The sequence below is a fragment of the Quercus robur genome, chromosome 4 (assembly GCF_932294415.1).
Source record: "Quercus robur chromosome 4, dhQueRobu3.1, whole genome shotgun sequence".
NCBI classification, from domain to species: Eukaryota; Viridiplantae; Streptophyta; class Magnoliopsida; order Fagales; family Fagaceae; genus Quercus; species Quercus robur.
In genome coordinates, this window is record NC_065537.1 from 18,905,575 (window position 1) to 18,922,294 (window position 16,720).

Here is a 16,720-nt window from a genome sequence, read left to right on the forward strand (position 1 = left end):
TGATCCTTGTGAACAAACCAACAGTTGTGACTACATCAAGACACCAAAATGCACCATTTTGCAGAAGACTAGAAACAACAGCCATCATCATAACCATATTATGTCTTCTTAAATAGCATACAAGGATTCAAGCCCCATTTGCTGCATACTATCCATGGCATCTAAATTACACCCAAAGAAATTGAATAAGAAGGTAAATCCATAAGATATCCGAGATACATAACTATAATTCAAATGGACAAAAAAAAAAATTCACAATTGCTAATAATAATAGAAACTTTTATGTTTTTAAGTATAGAGATTCATTCTAAAGTCTCAAAAATAAGAACATCACATACCATAGAAGCAGTTATCTTCTTCCACCACGTTTGTGGGCATTCTTCTTCAATCTTCTGAGCATGATATGCTGCTCTAATTTGACCATCCTCACAAGGCACTTTGGTTTTCCAATTTTGAACATAAAATATCCCATAAACATTCCGAATATTGTTCCACATGCGTAACCAATGGATACAGCTTGCCAACAAAATCCATTTTGATGCCCTAAATTTTCATCTTGGTGCAAGGTAGGTGGTGGTTGTTGCTTTGCCTTGTGGTTGTTGCATGTTTTTGACAATGGAAATCCACACAATCCCAAATTTTTGGTGTACGAATCATTGTTGAATGTATTGAATTGATTTCCTGAAGGTATGGGTCCTGTGAGTTGGTTATGTGATAGCTTTAAGACTTCAAGTGATGTTAGATCTACCAATTGACTAGGAATCTCCCCACTGAGCTTGTTGAAAGAGAGGTCTAACCATTCAAGATTGGTCAAATTTCCAATTGATGATGGAATATAACCTATAAGGTTATTGTAAGAAAAGTTGAGCCCCTTAAGTGATTTAAACCTTCCAATTATCTTTGGCATCTCTCCTCCGAAACTATTGTTTGAAAAATCAATGCTTGTTAAGATGGTTAGGACTCTCTCCATCTCAATATACTGCCCTTTCATCATGATATTCAATGAATCTTGATAATAACTATCTCCCATATATGGCCTTGCAACTCCACTTTCATCCACATTCATCATGGCTTTCAAATATTCAAAATATGTTATTGGCAAAGGACCATTAAATTGATTGTTAGAGATGTCTATGATTCGCAAATTTGGGAAAGGAAATTTGGTTTTAGGATTGCCTATATGACCTTGAAATCTATTTGATCTTATGACAAGAACCTGCAATTTCTGAAGACTTCCCAACCAATAAGGGAAGGCTCCATTTATCTTATTGTTTCCTAGGTCTAGAACTTCCAAATCTGTACAATTTACCAAAGATTGCGGCAATGGCCCTTCCAATTGATTGCCATTAAGGTTAATATTCCTAAAATGATTTCCTTTGGCAAATGTTGCAGGGATGGTACCATGAAGGCTATTCATTCGCAAATCCAACACTGAGAGGGCAGTAGAGTTTACCAAACACTTAGGAATCATGCCACTTAAGTTGTTATGAGACAGGTCTACAACTTGAAGGTAAATTGCATCGCAAAAAAAAGATGGGATTTCTCCAATTAAATTGTTATTGGAGAAAAAGATAATTTGCAGATTGGAAGAATTTAGAATGGGAAATGGTCCTTGTAGCAAGTTGTTACGAAGATCAACATAATATAATGAATTATTCCCCACATCCCCCAACCATCTTGGAACTCGACCATAAATTCGGTTATTGGAAAGGTCTAAGTATCCTAAATCTGTTGTCAGTCTTAAGAAAATTGGGAATTCACTGATATTGGAGTAAGCCAAGTTCAAATTTTGAAGATTGGGCAGGGCATAGGCAGTATTATTATTGATGCTAACTGAGTTATTTGACAAATCAAGAGTCTCAAGATTTTTGAGCTTTGAAAACATTTTAGACCCCAACATAATACTCAAGTTATTTGATGAGAGAGATAGGCTAGTAAGGTTCACAAGTCTAGATACTGACCTAGGTATAGAGCCATGTAGCTTATTATAACCCAAATCAAGATACTTCAACGAATTGTACTTGAATTCACCAATCTCACCAACAAACTGATTACGATTAAGATACAAAGTCTCCAAAGATGGCATACTGAACAACCAAGATGGCAGTGTTCCATTTAGGAAATTTGAACTTAAATAGAGATCAACTAGATTCAAACCACTTACGTGATTAGGAAGGGGACCAACAAGTAGATTGTACTGAAGGTCTAAAGTTGAGAGATTCAGTAAGTTGAATAGTGATGACGGCAACAGACCTGTTAAAAATATTCACCAATAATTAAAAAATTGTTAGTTTGATGTGTCCGTCAAAAAGACCTAAAATTTAAAAGTGGCAATAGAATCTCACCGTTAAAACTATTATTTGATAGATCCAAATATGTAAGTTTGGTAAGGTTCCCAAGCCATGCTGGAATTGACCCCGTAAAATTGCAACCAGGGAGAGCCAAATGCTTCAAGGACTTCAAATTGTCGATAGAATTAAGGAATTCTCTTGAAAACATTCTCCCAGAGAGACCTAAGAAATTCAAGGAATTACAGCTCCGATTAGACTTTAGAAGAGAACCTTCAAGGTCCCAATTACCCGTTAGATCAAGGGTTTGTATACTGGGAAGGCAGAGGATATTATTTTCGACTTTTCCCCGCAAGTCACACTCATGGAGACTAAGAGTTGTCAAAGAGGAGGATAGATTCATCAAAGAATTAGGTCTAATTGAGGACAGATTTGTGTAATCCAGATGAAGTTCCCTTAATTGAGTTAGGTTACCAATGACTCTTTTCCATACTAGAGCTTCGATTAATAACCAATTCTCAGAAAGATCAAGAGTTTGTATACTGGGAAGGATAGATTGTATACTAGAAAACTATTTTCTAGTTTTCTTTGCAACTGACAGTCACGGAGACTAAGAGTTGTCAGAGAGGAGGATAGATTCATCAAAGAATTAGTTCTAATTGAGGACATATTTGTGGTATCCAGAATAAGTTCCCTTAACTGAGTTAGGTTACCAATGACTCTTTTCCAGACTGGAGCTTTGATTAAGAGCCAATTCTTAGAAAGATCAAGTGAAACCAGTGAAGACAACCGAGAGATTTCAGACGGGATTTGGCCTGAAAATCCGGAATCAGAGAGGTTAAGATGGGTCAAACTCTTAAAGTTGCCAAACTCAGAAGGAATTGGGGAGCCATCGAACCAATTGTCAGTGAGGTTCAACCTCCTGAGATTGGGAAGAAAAAACAGGGTACTGTTGGAAAGAATGTTGCCAAAAAGCCAGCTGGAACTAAGGTCCAGGCCAACCACAAGGCTTGTGTTTTTGTCACACTCGACCCCATCCCAAGTGCAACAGTGCTTATCCTCCTGCCAACTGGCTGTTTTAGGATAAGAAGTATGTGAGAGAGAAGCAGATTTGTCAAGAGAAAAAGACTTATTAAAATGGAGTAGAGCAGAGCATGATGGCATTGAAGACAAGGAAGAAGAGAGAGACGATGGAAAGGGAAGTTCAGAATGCAAGATCAAACTGAACAAAAAGAAGACTTGATACTTCCAAGTTGAACGCCCCATTTGATACCCAATTCAACAAAAACAAAACTCTGAAAATGGAGTAGTATTTTTGATGATGTTATAAGGAAGGTATGGGATGGAGTGAATATTATATATAGATGCTGCCAAGTCAACAGAAGTCATCCACCTTTCTTTTATAAAAAAAAAAAAAAGTTAATTTCACGTCACATGTGAGGTGACATGAAATTGTACAGCTTGTACATATACTCTTACTTTAAACTTTCTAGGAACCTCCAATTATATCATCAGATTAATTATAATATTTTAATAATTGCTAATTGAGTCCAGAAACTGAAAATTAATTTGAAATTGCTATTCTTTTAAGAAAATAATTCTTTTAAAAATCGTTGGAGCACTAAGGCCCTATTTGGGAAATGAATTTCAGCAATTTTTTTCACATTTTAAATAATATTATACATATTTTCACACACTTTTTCGTTTATATATATATATATATATATATATATATCAAAAACTTCCAAACAACATAACTCAAACTCCTCTCTCAAACACCCCCTAAATATTCCATTTGAAATTGAAGTGGTTTTATATCTAGCTGAGTAAATATTATTATTGTGTACTAAAATTAAGAATTAAAATGGACAAGTCATTGGTGGAGTCAAAAATATAGTTTTGAGAGGTTATATATAATTTTTTTTTTTTGGTGAAATTTAAAATAGTAATGTATAATATTCTCATTTGTTAATAAATAAATAGTATTTTTAAGAATCATTCGTTGGCCAAAGTCTGATAAAGATGTGGAGGTCACCATCAATTCTTGTTAGGAAATTGATAAAAATTAAAGTGGTCTAAGCGTGTAAATTGGTGGAAGGTAGGAAGTTTGTGTTCACACTTAAAAGTTTGATTTTATAGACTTGCACAGTTTTTTCTCCGCACCATAGTCTTTTTCTTTTTCTTTTTTAAATTACTTTTAATAAGTTTACTTTGAAATCTTACAGCCCATTTGGTATGTGTGTTTAAATAATAGTTTTCAATTTTTTTAAAATTCGTGTGAGTGAAAAAGTGTGAAAATACGTGTAATATTGTTTAAAAACTAAAAACATGTGTTTAAACACATATACCAAATAGCCCATTTGGGAGTGTTTGGTACGTGTACTTAAATAACAGTTTCTAGTTTTTTTAGAAATACGTGTGGGTGAAAAAGTGTGTAGAAATACATGTAATGTTGTTTAAAAATTAAAAACTGTTGTTTAAGTTATGGTATCGAACAGGCTTACCTTTTGAAAGTGCGTATCCTTTTTCTTTTTTGAAATCAAAGTGAGCAACTTTTTTAATTGTTTGGTTAGTTAAATACATTTCTAAAATCATCTATTAAAGATTGTCCATAAGCATTATAGATTCCACTAGTTTTTTATTATTATTATCAAATAGATCTTTAACAGTGACACCAAGAAATTAAGGTCCATATAGCGCGTAGGTTTAAAGCTACACAGTAATGCTACTTACACAATGTATAGACATTTTTATCCATAAATATCACTTAATTATTATTCACGTTTTATTTTATTTATTCAAAAATTAAGATTTCTTACTTAGATTTTTTTTTTTTGAGAAACCGCCCCCTGTAGAAAAAAGGGGGGGGAGCTAAGAATTCATTAAAATTTCATCCATATAGGCTACATTAGAGGCATCAGGGACTTCTTCAATCCATGTACAAAAGGGAAAGAAATTACATGCAGCTCTTGCTATGCTATGAGCTACCTTGTTTCCTTGCCTGCGGGTATGCCTAAAATCTAAATGCCTGAAATGGGAGGAAAGGATCTTGATGTCAGCAAGAATGTGACCAAAGCTTGCCGAAGAGAAGCTCCCATTCTTCATAGCACGGATGGCTATGTCCGAGTCGCCCTCCAAAATGATGTGATCAAACCCAAGCTCATGAGCAAAAGAAAGAGCTCTTCTTGCTGCCAACACTTCCACCATCTCCACAGAAGTGGGTAGTGGAATTACTTGTGTTAATGCAGCCATAACTAGACCGTGGTCGTTGCGAATAATGACGCCCAGCCCCGCAGCATCCTTCGCTTGAAAGGTGGCGCCATCAAAGTTAATTTTTACCCAATCCAAAGGGGGTGGTTCCCACTTGGTGTGACTTCGAATGAGAGTGGGAGGAGTAATCGAGGAGTGAGCTTGATGAAATTCCTGGAGTGCTTCTCTTGCCATATAGTGAAGGAGTCTTAGGTCCGGCACAGATTCACCTAGGCGGAGCCTATTTCTTCTATTCCAGATTAGAGATGTTGTCATTGCAACCAAATCCGTGGGGTGGCCTTTCTCCATAGATATCTGGATAATTTCCAGGAAACTAGCGCAATCCTTAGCATCTTTCCTAAGAGAGCCGAAGTGAACATCCCAGACAATTTCCAGTTTTGGGCACAGCCAGAGCGCATGCAGAGAGGATTCCGACATTGAACCACAGAGTTGGCAAGTAGCATCAGTTAAGATTTTTCGCTTCATCAGATTGAGCCGAGTCGGAAGGGCATCAGAGGCTGCCCGCCACAGCAAAGTTTTAATTCTGTTTGGGATGTTAAGTTTCCAAAGCCCCTTCCAGGTGCTTCTTTGATGCGGGGTGGCAGAGGGACTTGCTGCAGAGGGAAGCTCGTTCTCAACCAAAAATCTGTACCCAGCTTTCACAGAGTAGACCCCATCCACCTGCCCCGGCCAATATAGTTGGTCCTTAGCTTCGGAGAAACTTAGAGGAATTGACTTGATTGACTTGGCTTCCAAAGGAAAGAAGTTATTATCGACAGCATCTCCAATCCAGCAGCTTCGATCTCTGTCTATTAGTACTGCTACTTGCGCATCGCTGCCAAGGAAAGATGGGGGGGATTGGACCTTAGCACAATGAGGGTCCGGCAGCCACCTATCATGGAATATGCGAATATTTTCTCCATCGCCCACCCGCCAGTTGGCACCCTTTTTTATGACCTCTCGCCCTCTTAGGATACTTTTCCAAGCGAAGGAACCCACACCATCCTTTGCCTCAAGGATATTCCCATTCGGAAAAAATTTTGCTTTGAAAAATCTATGGAAGAGCGAGTTTTTTTCCTCTAAAAGCCTCCACACTTGCTTTGCCAACATGGCGTCGTTAAACTTTTGGAGATCCTTGAACCCCATACCCCCAAGGTCCTTTGGGAGGCAAAGGTTGCTCCACTTTGACCAATGGATTTTCCTTTGCGCCCCCCGCTGGCCCCACCAGAATTTCCGGATTAGCTGTTCAATGTCGCTGCACAAAGTAATGGGCAGCTTGAAACAACTCATGGCGAAGGTTGGTATAGCCTGGACAACCGCTTTCAACAGCACCTCACGACCCGCTTGGGAAAGAAGTTGTTCCTTCCATCCTTGCAACTTCGCCCAAACCCTTTCCTTGATGAATCTAAGACTGGCCTTTTTGTTTCTGCCCACTAGGGTAGGCAAGCCGAGGTATTTCTCGTATTGGTTGACCTCTTGGGCCCCAAGATGGCTTGTGATCTGATGTTTAGCTTCCGGAGTAGTCGATTTGCTGAAGAAAAGAGAGGTTTTTGATCTGTTAAGTTGCTGCCCTGAAGCCTTCTCGTAGCTGTTCAAAAGATCTTGGATTTTTTGGCATTCCTCCATGGAGGATCTACAAAAAAGCATGCTATCGTCGGCAAAGAAGAGGTGGGTCAGACGGGGGCCTTTCCTACAGATGGAGACTCCTCTAATTTGGCCCGAGGCCGCCGCATGGTGGAGCAAACTATGGAGACCCTCCGTACAAAAGAGAAACAGATACGGGGAGAGGGGGTCTCCTTGTCTAATGCCTCTAGAGGGGTGGATAGGGGCTGAGGATTCACCATTGATAAGGATCGAATAGCTGACCGATAAGATGCATTCCATCATTAAGGCTACCCACCTATCCGCAAAACCCATACGTTTCATCATTAGTTCCAAGTATTTCCATTCAACTCGGTCGTACGCTTTACTCATATCGAGTTTCAGCGCCATGAAGCCAGAGTTGCCTACTTGGTGATGTTTCATGTAATGCACCGTTTCGAAAGCCATTAAGATATTATCTGTAATCACCCGACCTGCCTGAAACGCACTTTGATTTTCTGAGATTATTGATGGGAGGATAGTTCTGAGTCTATTTGCAAGCACCTTAGACACTAATTTATAAATCACACTACATAGGCTTATGGGGCGGTATTCAGAGATACATTCAGGGGATTTTACTTTAGGAATTAAAGCAATATGAGTATGATTTATGTTAGTAGGAATCTTACAGTTCTGCAAGCAGTCAAGAACGGCAGAGCAGACATCCTCTCCCACCGTGCTCCAGAAAGTCTGAAAGAAGAGCGGGGGCATGCCGTCTAGGCCCGGGGCAGTGATGGGGGCCATTTGTTTCATGGCTAGTTCTATTTCCTCCCTCTTGAAATCCCGGAGAAGCATTTCATTCATGTCATCCGTGACTGAGGGATGAACCTTTTGGAGGACTTCTTCAAAGTTGGAAGGGGAAGACGAAGTGAAAAAGGATTGATAGAACTCAAAAGCGATGTTCTTGATCTGACTCTCGTTAGTACACCAAACGTTCTGGCTATTCCTCAGTCCAGCAATTCGATTTCTCCGGAATCTTTGGGAGGCCTTGGTATGAAAATATGCTGTATTTCTGTCTCCGCATTTCAAAAAAAGAACCCGAGAACGCTGCTGCCACATCTGGCTCTCCTTATCCAACAGCCCATTTATTTCCTTTTAGAGCGATTTCACTAGCAATTGGTCCCCACCATTTGCTGCTGCTATCTCAGCTTTGTCAAGGCTTTTCCTTTTCAACTCCAGAAGCTTCCTAACACTCCCAAAACAGTTTTTACTCCACACTGTCAATTCTTCTCCACAGAATTTAATTTTGCCCGCCACTTCAGACATTGTGGCACCCAAGATAGACGGACCCCAGGCAGTAGTGACTGTGTTGCTACAACCTCTGTCTCTAAGCCACATTTGTTCGAATTTAAAAGAGCGGTTTGGTGTAGGACTGATACCTTCAGGTTTCACGATAATGGCTTGGTGATCCGAAGCATTTGAATGTAGGTGCTGGACTTTTGTTCCCGGATTTAGTGAAAGCCACCGGTTATTTGCCACGGCGCGGTCCAGCCTTTCCAGCACTAAGCCTCCGTGTCGCTGGCCTTTCCAGGTAAATTTCTTGCCCACAAAACCCAAATCCTTCAACCCCGACTCATCCAACACGTCGCGGAAAGCTTTCATTTGAACTTCCCCTCTCGGACCCAAACCACACTTTTCGTGGGACCAAAGAATTTCGTTGAAATCCCCTGCTACCAGCCACGGAAGCGAGAGTCTAGCCCGCAGGTGACGGAGCAAATCCCACGTTTCATTCTTCCTTGCCGGATCAGCGAAGCCATATATTCCCGTGAGCCGCCATAACCCTTCAGGAGAGTCCCCCACCACCGCGTCGATATGGTTCGGCGAGGAAGAGATAACTTCAATCTTGACCGTGTTCTTCCAGAACAGAGCAAGGCACCCCAAACGGTTAACCTAAGGCGAAATCCAATGGTGGTTAAAACCCAGTTCCGTACACAAAGTAACCAGCCTAGCTTCAACCGCCCACGTCTCGGCTAGGAAGAGGGCGGTGGGATCTTGTGCTCGAATGTACCGATCGAGCTCTTGAACGGTGCGCCAGTTCCCAAGCCCACGCACGTTCCAGAAGAGGAGACTCATCGTGATCGGCGGGGCTGATTTCCAGCCGCCGCCGTTTGGGGTAGGGGGGTTGCCGATGCATCTTTTGTCATTGCTCTTCTCTTCTGGGAGTTTGAGTTTTCTGAGGTTGGCAAAGCACCACGTTTGCCTAAAGAGATTTCAGAATTTTCGTCACCTAGTGGATGAGTGGGCCTTTGTATGCGAAGCCATCGTTTTTCGTTTCCTGGATTCAAAGGACCTTGGGCCGAGGGGTGATTGGAGATGTCCTTTAGAGGGCTGGGGCCTGTGAGTGAGGCGAGGGCATTCTGTGAAGGGTCTTTTACAGGGCTTGGCCCATTTCCAGTTTGTTGACTTGGGCCCGAATGGGGCTCGTTTGGTTTAGTATCTCCTGAAACCACCTTGTCGAAGCAACGGATGTCCTCATCTATGCCAGCTATGATTTGCTCAAAATCTGACTACAGAGCGTGTTTCGTTGGGAGTGCCGAAAGAGGTGGTTCCGAGATTTCCATGTCAGAAATTGGCTGGCTTTTGGGGCTGTTCGAGGTAAACTTCACGTCGTGTGCCAGGCTTTTTGCTGGCAGTTCAGGCTCCTGAATTTCCGCTGCTAGAGTTGGTGGTGTTTCACTCACCGGCGAGAGAGGAGAGCCATGCTGTTTGGGACTTGAACCAGCATGCTCCTGATCTTTTTTTCCGGTCTTCTTGCTGGCATAGAAGCCCGGAACAGAAAGGAAGGCTTTCCTCGACGCCGTGAAGGGAGCTGCTCTCAGCCATGGTCCAAAATGTTGCTCTTCCTTGTTGAGCGTACCCTCACTATCAATCCACCGCTCGCAATCTTTGTCTGGGTGGGTGAGACGGCCACACCAATAGCAGAGATTGGGGAGGCGTTCGTACTTGAACGAGACCCAATGTGCTTCGTTGTTATCTAGGGTGATGAGTCGACCCCGGCATAGGGGGAGGTCAATATTAACCTTGACTCGAATCCGTATGAAACTACCGCCATCACATTCCTATGGGTTCTCAGTTTGAATAATCATGCCAATGTTCTCGCAGATTTTTTCCCCCACCTCCCTGTTACGGAAACGTATGGGGATATCGTGCACCTGCACCCAGAAGGATACCGTGGTCATGTTTACTGCATTGATTGGGTTCGAATGTTCATGCCTCGACAGAACCATGATGCTTTTGTCAAAGCTCCATGGCTCAGCCGCAAGGATTCTGTCAACCTCCTCTTTGGAGTCGAAAGAGAAGAGGATGAGGTGATCTCCGATGAACTTCATTCGGAAACCCGTCTTCGATCTCCATAGGGGATTGAACGTATTTGAAATGGATTCCAGGTTTATAGGACGCCGAGTTAGGAATCTGGCTAACATGGAGAACTCCGACGTGGCTTGATCGGAGTTCAGGGTCAGGCCGGATTCTTCCTTCTCAGATAGAGAGAGGGACTTCCAGCGGTTTGATAAATCTTCCATCGGTTTTTTAAAGGACCGAGGGTAATGTTGGTTTTAGAAGTGTTTCCCAGTAACCTAGCAAGAAAAACCCACAAGCCTATGAATAACCTTGTTATCCACAGGAACGGAAATCCTTTAGGAAAGGAACGACAATGCTACGAAAAATGGAGGGGGTTCTGGAGAGAACCAACCTCAAGCTCGAGCAACCACCCACAAAGGCGTCTTCAGTCAGATTTCTTACTTAGATACACAAATAATAAGAAAAAAACGGAAAAATTGTGCCCAAAAAGGTAAAGTAGGCCTAAACAAGTATTTGCGTTCAAACTTCATACAATAAAGTTTGATTTCACATACTAGCACTTTTTTTTTTTTTGGGTAGGTGCCAGTTTTTTTTAATTATTTGATTAATTAAATGATACAGGTTTCCTTTGTTGGTAGTAAAAGCCATTGCAATCTTTGAGCAAAAGGTTACAAATAATGCTAAAAACAAGAATTAAGATTGGTTCAAAAATAGTTAATTTGGAGTCCCGTGTGAAGTGACGTGAAATTGTAAAACTTGTGCATGTTCTCATACTTTGCACTTTCTAGGAACCTCCATATATCGCGACAGATTAATTATAATATTTTAATAATTGCTAATTGAGTCCAGAAAGGCCGAAACTGGCCATTAATTTGAGATATTGAGATTTGAGACCACAAAATTGCATTAGATTGCTCTTCTTTTAAGGAAAAAAAAAAACTTCTTTTAAAAGTCGTTGGAGTGCTAAATTTTCCATTTAAAATTGAAGTGGTTTTATCTAGCTGAATAAATATTATTATGGTGCACTAAAATTAAGAATTAAAATGGACAGGTGGCATGTGGTTTGTGTATATATATATATATATATATATGTGTGTGTGTGTGGATTGGGTTCAAATTACGTTATGTATAACTTTAACAAATATTATATCACTTAATAACTTATTATTGGATGTAAATTTTGACAAATTTACCATTAGATTACATTATATTCATATACTTCTCATGCTTAAAATTTCAAGGTCATCAAATATCAATAGTCATGTTATCAACAATTATTTAAATTCAAGTTTTTGTGATTTAAAATAATACATAAAAGATGAGTTTATGAATCAGATGATAAATAACATTCGATTGACATAAAAATTGATATGCATATTAAGGACATAGAGAACATATAATTCAATTGAGAGATTTTTAAAATATGAATTCAATAACGAGTTATTAGATAGTGTAACATTACTTAATATATATATATATATATATATAAGTAATAACTTTAGAATGGTACATCGAAATAGGTCGGTACAGAAATATTTTTTTCCAATGGACAAACCAAAACAGAGTTCGAAACAGTATTTATAACATTGGTTACGAAATGTAGAAAACTACACTGATATTGCGGTTTTATTATTCAACCATGAGTTGTCCATGGTCTTGATAAAATATTCTCATTCATAAAAATAAAGTTATTAAAAAAAAGAAAAAAAAAAGATATTTCCAAGAATCATTCATTGGTCAGTGAGTATTACCTATTGATACCAACATTTGGGTGGCCTAGTTAGTAAGATACCAGACCGGCAAGTTTCAAAACTTGGGTTCGAGCCTTAACAACTAACTATGTGTTGGTGCTCCTCATATCTCATTTCCATCCCAAATGGTTTAAAGAATAATAAATGAGTTTCTCATGGACCAAGAGTATAGGGTTTAGCCTGGGAGGGGATAGGATGCTACTATAGTCTTGCCCAAGTAGGACCCTCTACCTATTTTTTTTAACCCAAAAAAAAAAAAAAATAGTATTACCTATTAATGAAAGTGAGCCTAAACAATGAATTGCATTTAGATTTCAAACTCTCAGTGAGTATTACTCACACTGCTTGCTTTTTTCTTTTCTTTTTTTGGTCTAGCCACATACACCATCAATCTTGTTAGTTGCTATGCACATCTCCAACGCCATCACATAGAAGTTTACAGAAATTGCAATTACTGAGCATTACATTTCACCCTTTTTTAGTGTTTTCATATATTGTTGCTATGATTTTTTTTGTTTTTACTATTACCAAAGACGAGGAAGTCTACAGCAGACATGTATATTTATGACAATAGGATTTTTTTTTTTTTTTTTTTTTTTTGAGAACCATGAGATTATGATTTGAGCTAGCTAGTTCGAAAGCTTCCTTAAGGCATACTGTAATATCAACATCATAAAAAAGTGTAGAAAAGTCCCATAAGGTTCGTGTTTAATGGTTACAAAAAATTATAAAAACAAGAATTAAGATTGGTAACATTGGTTCAAAATTTATAATAAAAAAGAAAAAGAGCAACGTGGTTACGAATAAATAAAAGAAGGAGAAAGGGAAGGAAGAGGTGGAAAACTTGTGCGTAAAGCTTGGGGCAATTTTCTAAAAGTTAAAATACACCTAAGTGTGTAATTGTTAATTGGTTAAATGCAAGGTGTGAAGTTTGTGTTCAAACTTATAAAGTTTGACTCTACAAACTTGCACATCCTTTTTTATTTTTTCGTCCAGTCTTTTTTCACTAATTTTTTTTTTTTTTTTTTTGGGATAGAAATAAAGTCGTGTTTACTCTTTACTTTTTGAAAGTGCGTCATTTAAAAAAAAAAAGATTTTTTGAAATCAAAGTGCATGTCGTTTTGAAAGTGCGTAGAGAAGGAGCTGCAAGTTTTCCTCAATGCAGATAGCTAATTAATGAAGGACTTCAATGAGTTCCACACAAAACTTGTTGGACTGAATAGGTGAAATTCCACACAAAATCTTATGAAGGGCTTTATCCAGATAATATGGTTTGACCAAGAATTAACTTAATTCAGGATTTTGTTGGACTTGAGAATATTGGAACCATTTCTTCATATTAAGGTGTGGTTTGGATAGCTGAAACGTGTTCAGTTTTTTTTTTTTAAACCAACGCTTGTTGCACTGTTCATGGGACATGAACAATGCAATTAGGCCAATGAACACTACTCGACCAATGAACAGTAACTTTTTAATTATTTTTTTATTGTTTTCAATTTTCAGTTTTCAGCAAAATAAGCTGTATCCAAACGGACCCTAATTGTAAGACTGAGTGGCGTTATTACTGCAGTAAGATAATCTCTGGCACTCAGTATTTATTCAAAAACATTAACTTTGAAAATGTTGCCTAGTCTTGGTTGTAACTTGTAAGAATTCAAGACATATACATGCAGATTCAGATTTTCTAGATTTTCTAAGGTACTCTACAATATAAAGTTCTTTAAATCTCAACCTTTCTATTAAAATAAATGGTTAAGATGGTGACACATCATCAATTCACTTATATAATCTTAAATTAGTCTTTCAAAACACATAAATATCCTTATTTATCCTAAACACCTTTCAACTTCTAGACTTATCTCTCAATTTATTTATTTATTTATTTTAAATTATGAACTTATCTCTGTTACTTCTTTTTTCAGAAAAATCATCAACCCAACAACAATGATCATTATAACTTAAGCATTTATCTCCATGTTTCTATCTTTAAAAACTAAATAACAACCCAATCATTTTTCATAAGATGCTTTTTTCAAGGGTATAGCTTGCATCTAGCGTTGTTGGCAACAAGATCTTTAGAGTTGGTTCTAGATTCTTGAACCAGTAAAAAGCGTTTGCATCTCCATCTGAACAAAATTGCTCAAGCAATTTTATTATTCTAACTTGTTTCATCCTTGGGAGGATTAACCATCCCAATGTTGAAGATAAACTTAGTATTAAGACTTGCTCTGGCTTGGGAGTCCACCTTGATGGCTTGACCTCATTGGTTCATTTCTTATTAAATGTTAATATTAATATTCATTTCTCATAAATCATCAATTGTGGCAAGCATTGTTTTTTGAGTTGGTGATTTTATGGAAAAAGACAATTTAAAAAAAGAAGTTGAATGGTGTTAAGCTGCTAACGTCAACATTTACTATACATTAAGTGTACTTTTTGTATGTTAAGACTAATTTAGGGTTGTACTTGTATTTATGAATCGATAATGTGGCAGCATCTTAACCATTTATTTTAAAAGAAATGTTGAGATTTAAAGAACTTTACATTGTAGAGTATCCTAGGAAATGTAGAGAATCTAAATCACATGCTAGATACTAGAAAACAAATAATAAAAAAAATCTATAAGGTTTATGAATGTGCCTCCAAATATCATGGGTAAACCTAAATAGATTATCAATAGCAATAGAAACGCATGTGCACACCCGGCACACGGCCCAGACAAGTCTTCCTTTCCATGCTCCTCCTTTCAAGACGGCTTTCAATGGGCCAAGCCACCCCAATCTCTACAAGTATGAGATCTAGGGTTTCATCTAACGTTAGGAGTGGAGAGGGGACCTATCCTTATATAATATAGAGTAAATATCCACCAATTATAGATCAGGCTTAAAACCCTACACTTCACCTCACATCAGACTATGGCATAAGCCCAATAAAACAAGGTGTACCAAGGTTCAATACTGAATTTGACCACAGTATATTAACAAACCCTCAAGTTATATTCACTGTGTCACATCCAATTCGTTTTATGAATCCAAAAGTCCAATAAATAGAAGCTCAATTCTAACATTCTCACACTTGGAAACATTAATTGGTGTTTGTAATATTGAAACAACTATTATTATTTTGAAATAGCTATTATTATTAGGAATAGGGTTAATGAAACAGCTATTATTCTCAAGGAACCTTCCATCATCATGCTTTGTAAAAATAATAAAACTGGTTTACGATTTTGTTTATGTAATAAATGGTACTAACGGAATGCTTATTTATAGGAAAGGTAATGTCTTATTGTATTGTAATGAGAGGAGAGGAGTTTGTTTGAGCTTAATCAGTTTTCTTACTTCAAATTTGTACCACGCATAGGGATTCGGCGTCAAGCATTGACTCTGTGAGTCTTGTAGATGCAACCATTAAGTGGGCCATTAGCTTCATTTGGATACATGTATCAATTTTCTAACTCAAGAAAGGTGCATTGCAACTTATTTTACACGGAGCTATGATTGGTCATCATCATTCATTGCTATATCAAATTCTTTTAAAAAAATTCAAGGATCATTAAATCACTATGAGAGGACTGGAATTTGTTTGAGCTTAAACGGTTTTATTATACTTTAAATTTGTACCACGCATAGGGATTCGGCGTCAAGCATTGACTCTGTGAGTCTTGTAGATTCATTTGGATACATGTAGCAATTTTCTAACTTGAGAAAGGTGCATTGCAACTTATTTTACACGGAGCTATGATTGGTCATCATCATTCATTGCTTTATCAAATTCTTTTTAAAAAAATTCAAGGATCATTAAATCACTATGAGAGGACTGGAGTTTGTTTGAGCTTAATCGGTTTTCTTATACTTTAAATTTGAACCACGCATAGGGATTCGGCGTCAAGCATTGACTCTGTAAGTCTTGTAGATGCAATCATTAAGTGGGCCATTAGGTTCATTTGGATACATGTATCAATTTTCTAACTTGAGAAAGGTGCATTGCAACTTATTTTACACAGAGCTATGATTGGTCATCATCATTCATTGCTTTATCAAATTCTTTTAAAAAAATTCAAGGATCATTAAATCACTATGAGAGGACTGGAGTTTGTTTGAGCTTAATCGGTTTTCTTATACTTTAAATTTGTACCATGCATAGGGATTCAACGTCAAGCATTGACTTTGTGAGTCTTGTAGATGCAACCATTAAGTGGGCCATTAGGTTCATTTGGATGCATATATCAATTTTCTAACTCAAGAAAGGTGCATTGCAACTTATTTTACACAGAGCTATGATTGGTCATCATCATTCGTTACTTTATCAAATTCTTTTAAAAAAATTCAAGGATCATTAAATCACTATGAGAGGACTGGAGTTTGTTTGAGCTTAAATGTTTTTCTTATACTTTAAATTTGTACCACGCATAGGGATTTGGCGTCAAGCATTGACTCTGTGAGTCTTGTAGATGCGACCATTAAGTGGGCCATTAGGTTCATTTGGATA

At 38.0% G+C, this 16,720-nt stretch overlaps 3 protein-coding genes and 1 long non-coding RNA gene across 9 annotated transcripts in view; 1 reads left to right on the forward strand and 3 right to left on the reverse strand.

Moving 5' to 3' along the window:
- Positions 1-16,720, reverse strand: part of LOC126720768 (receptor-like protein 33) — a 322,024-nt gene that overhangs the window by 97,967 nt on the left and 207,337 nt on the right. The window lies entirely within an intron of this gene.
- Positions 1-16,720, reverse strand: part of LOC126720766 (receptor-like protein 53) — a 122,615-nt gene that overhangs the window by 91,002 nt on the left and 14,893 nt on the right. Inside the window, exon 2 of the mRNA XM_050423567.1 lies at positions 1,217-2,253. Coding sequence (XP_050279524.1) covers positions 1,217-2,253 — 1,037 coding nt within the window. The remainder of the gene's footprint in view (positions 1-1,216; positions 2,254-16,720) is intronic.
- The window catches only part of LOC126720779 (uncharacterized), a 156,523-nt gene that overhangs the window by 87,340 nt on the left and 52,463 nt on the right, over positions 1-16,720 (forward strand). The gene's annotated exons all lie outside the window — the stretch shown is intronic.
- Positions 70-16,720, reverse strand: part of LOC126720771 (receptor-like protein 33) — a 30,058-nt gene continuing 13,407 nt past the window's right edge. Inside the window, exon 2 of the mRNA XM_050423582.1 lies at positions 70-161. The gene's annotated coding sequence lies outside the window, so the exon portion shown is untranslated. The remainder of the gene's footprint in view (positions 162-16,720) is intronic.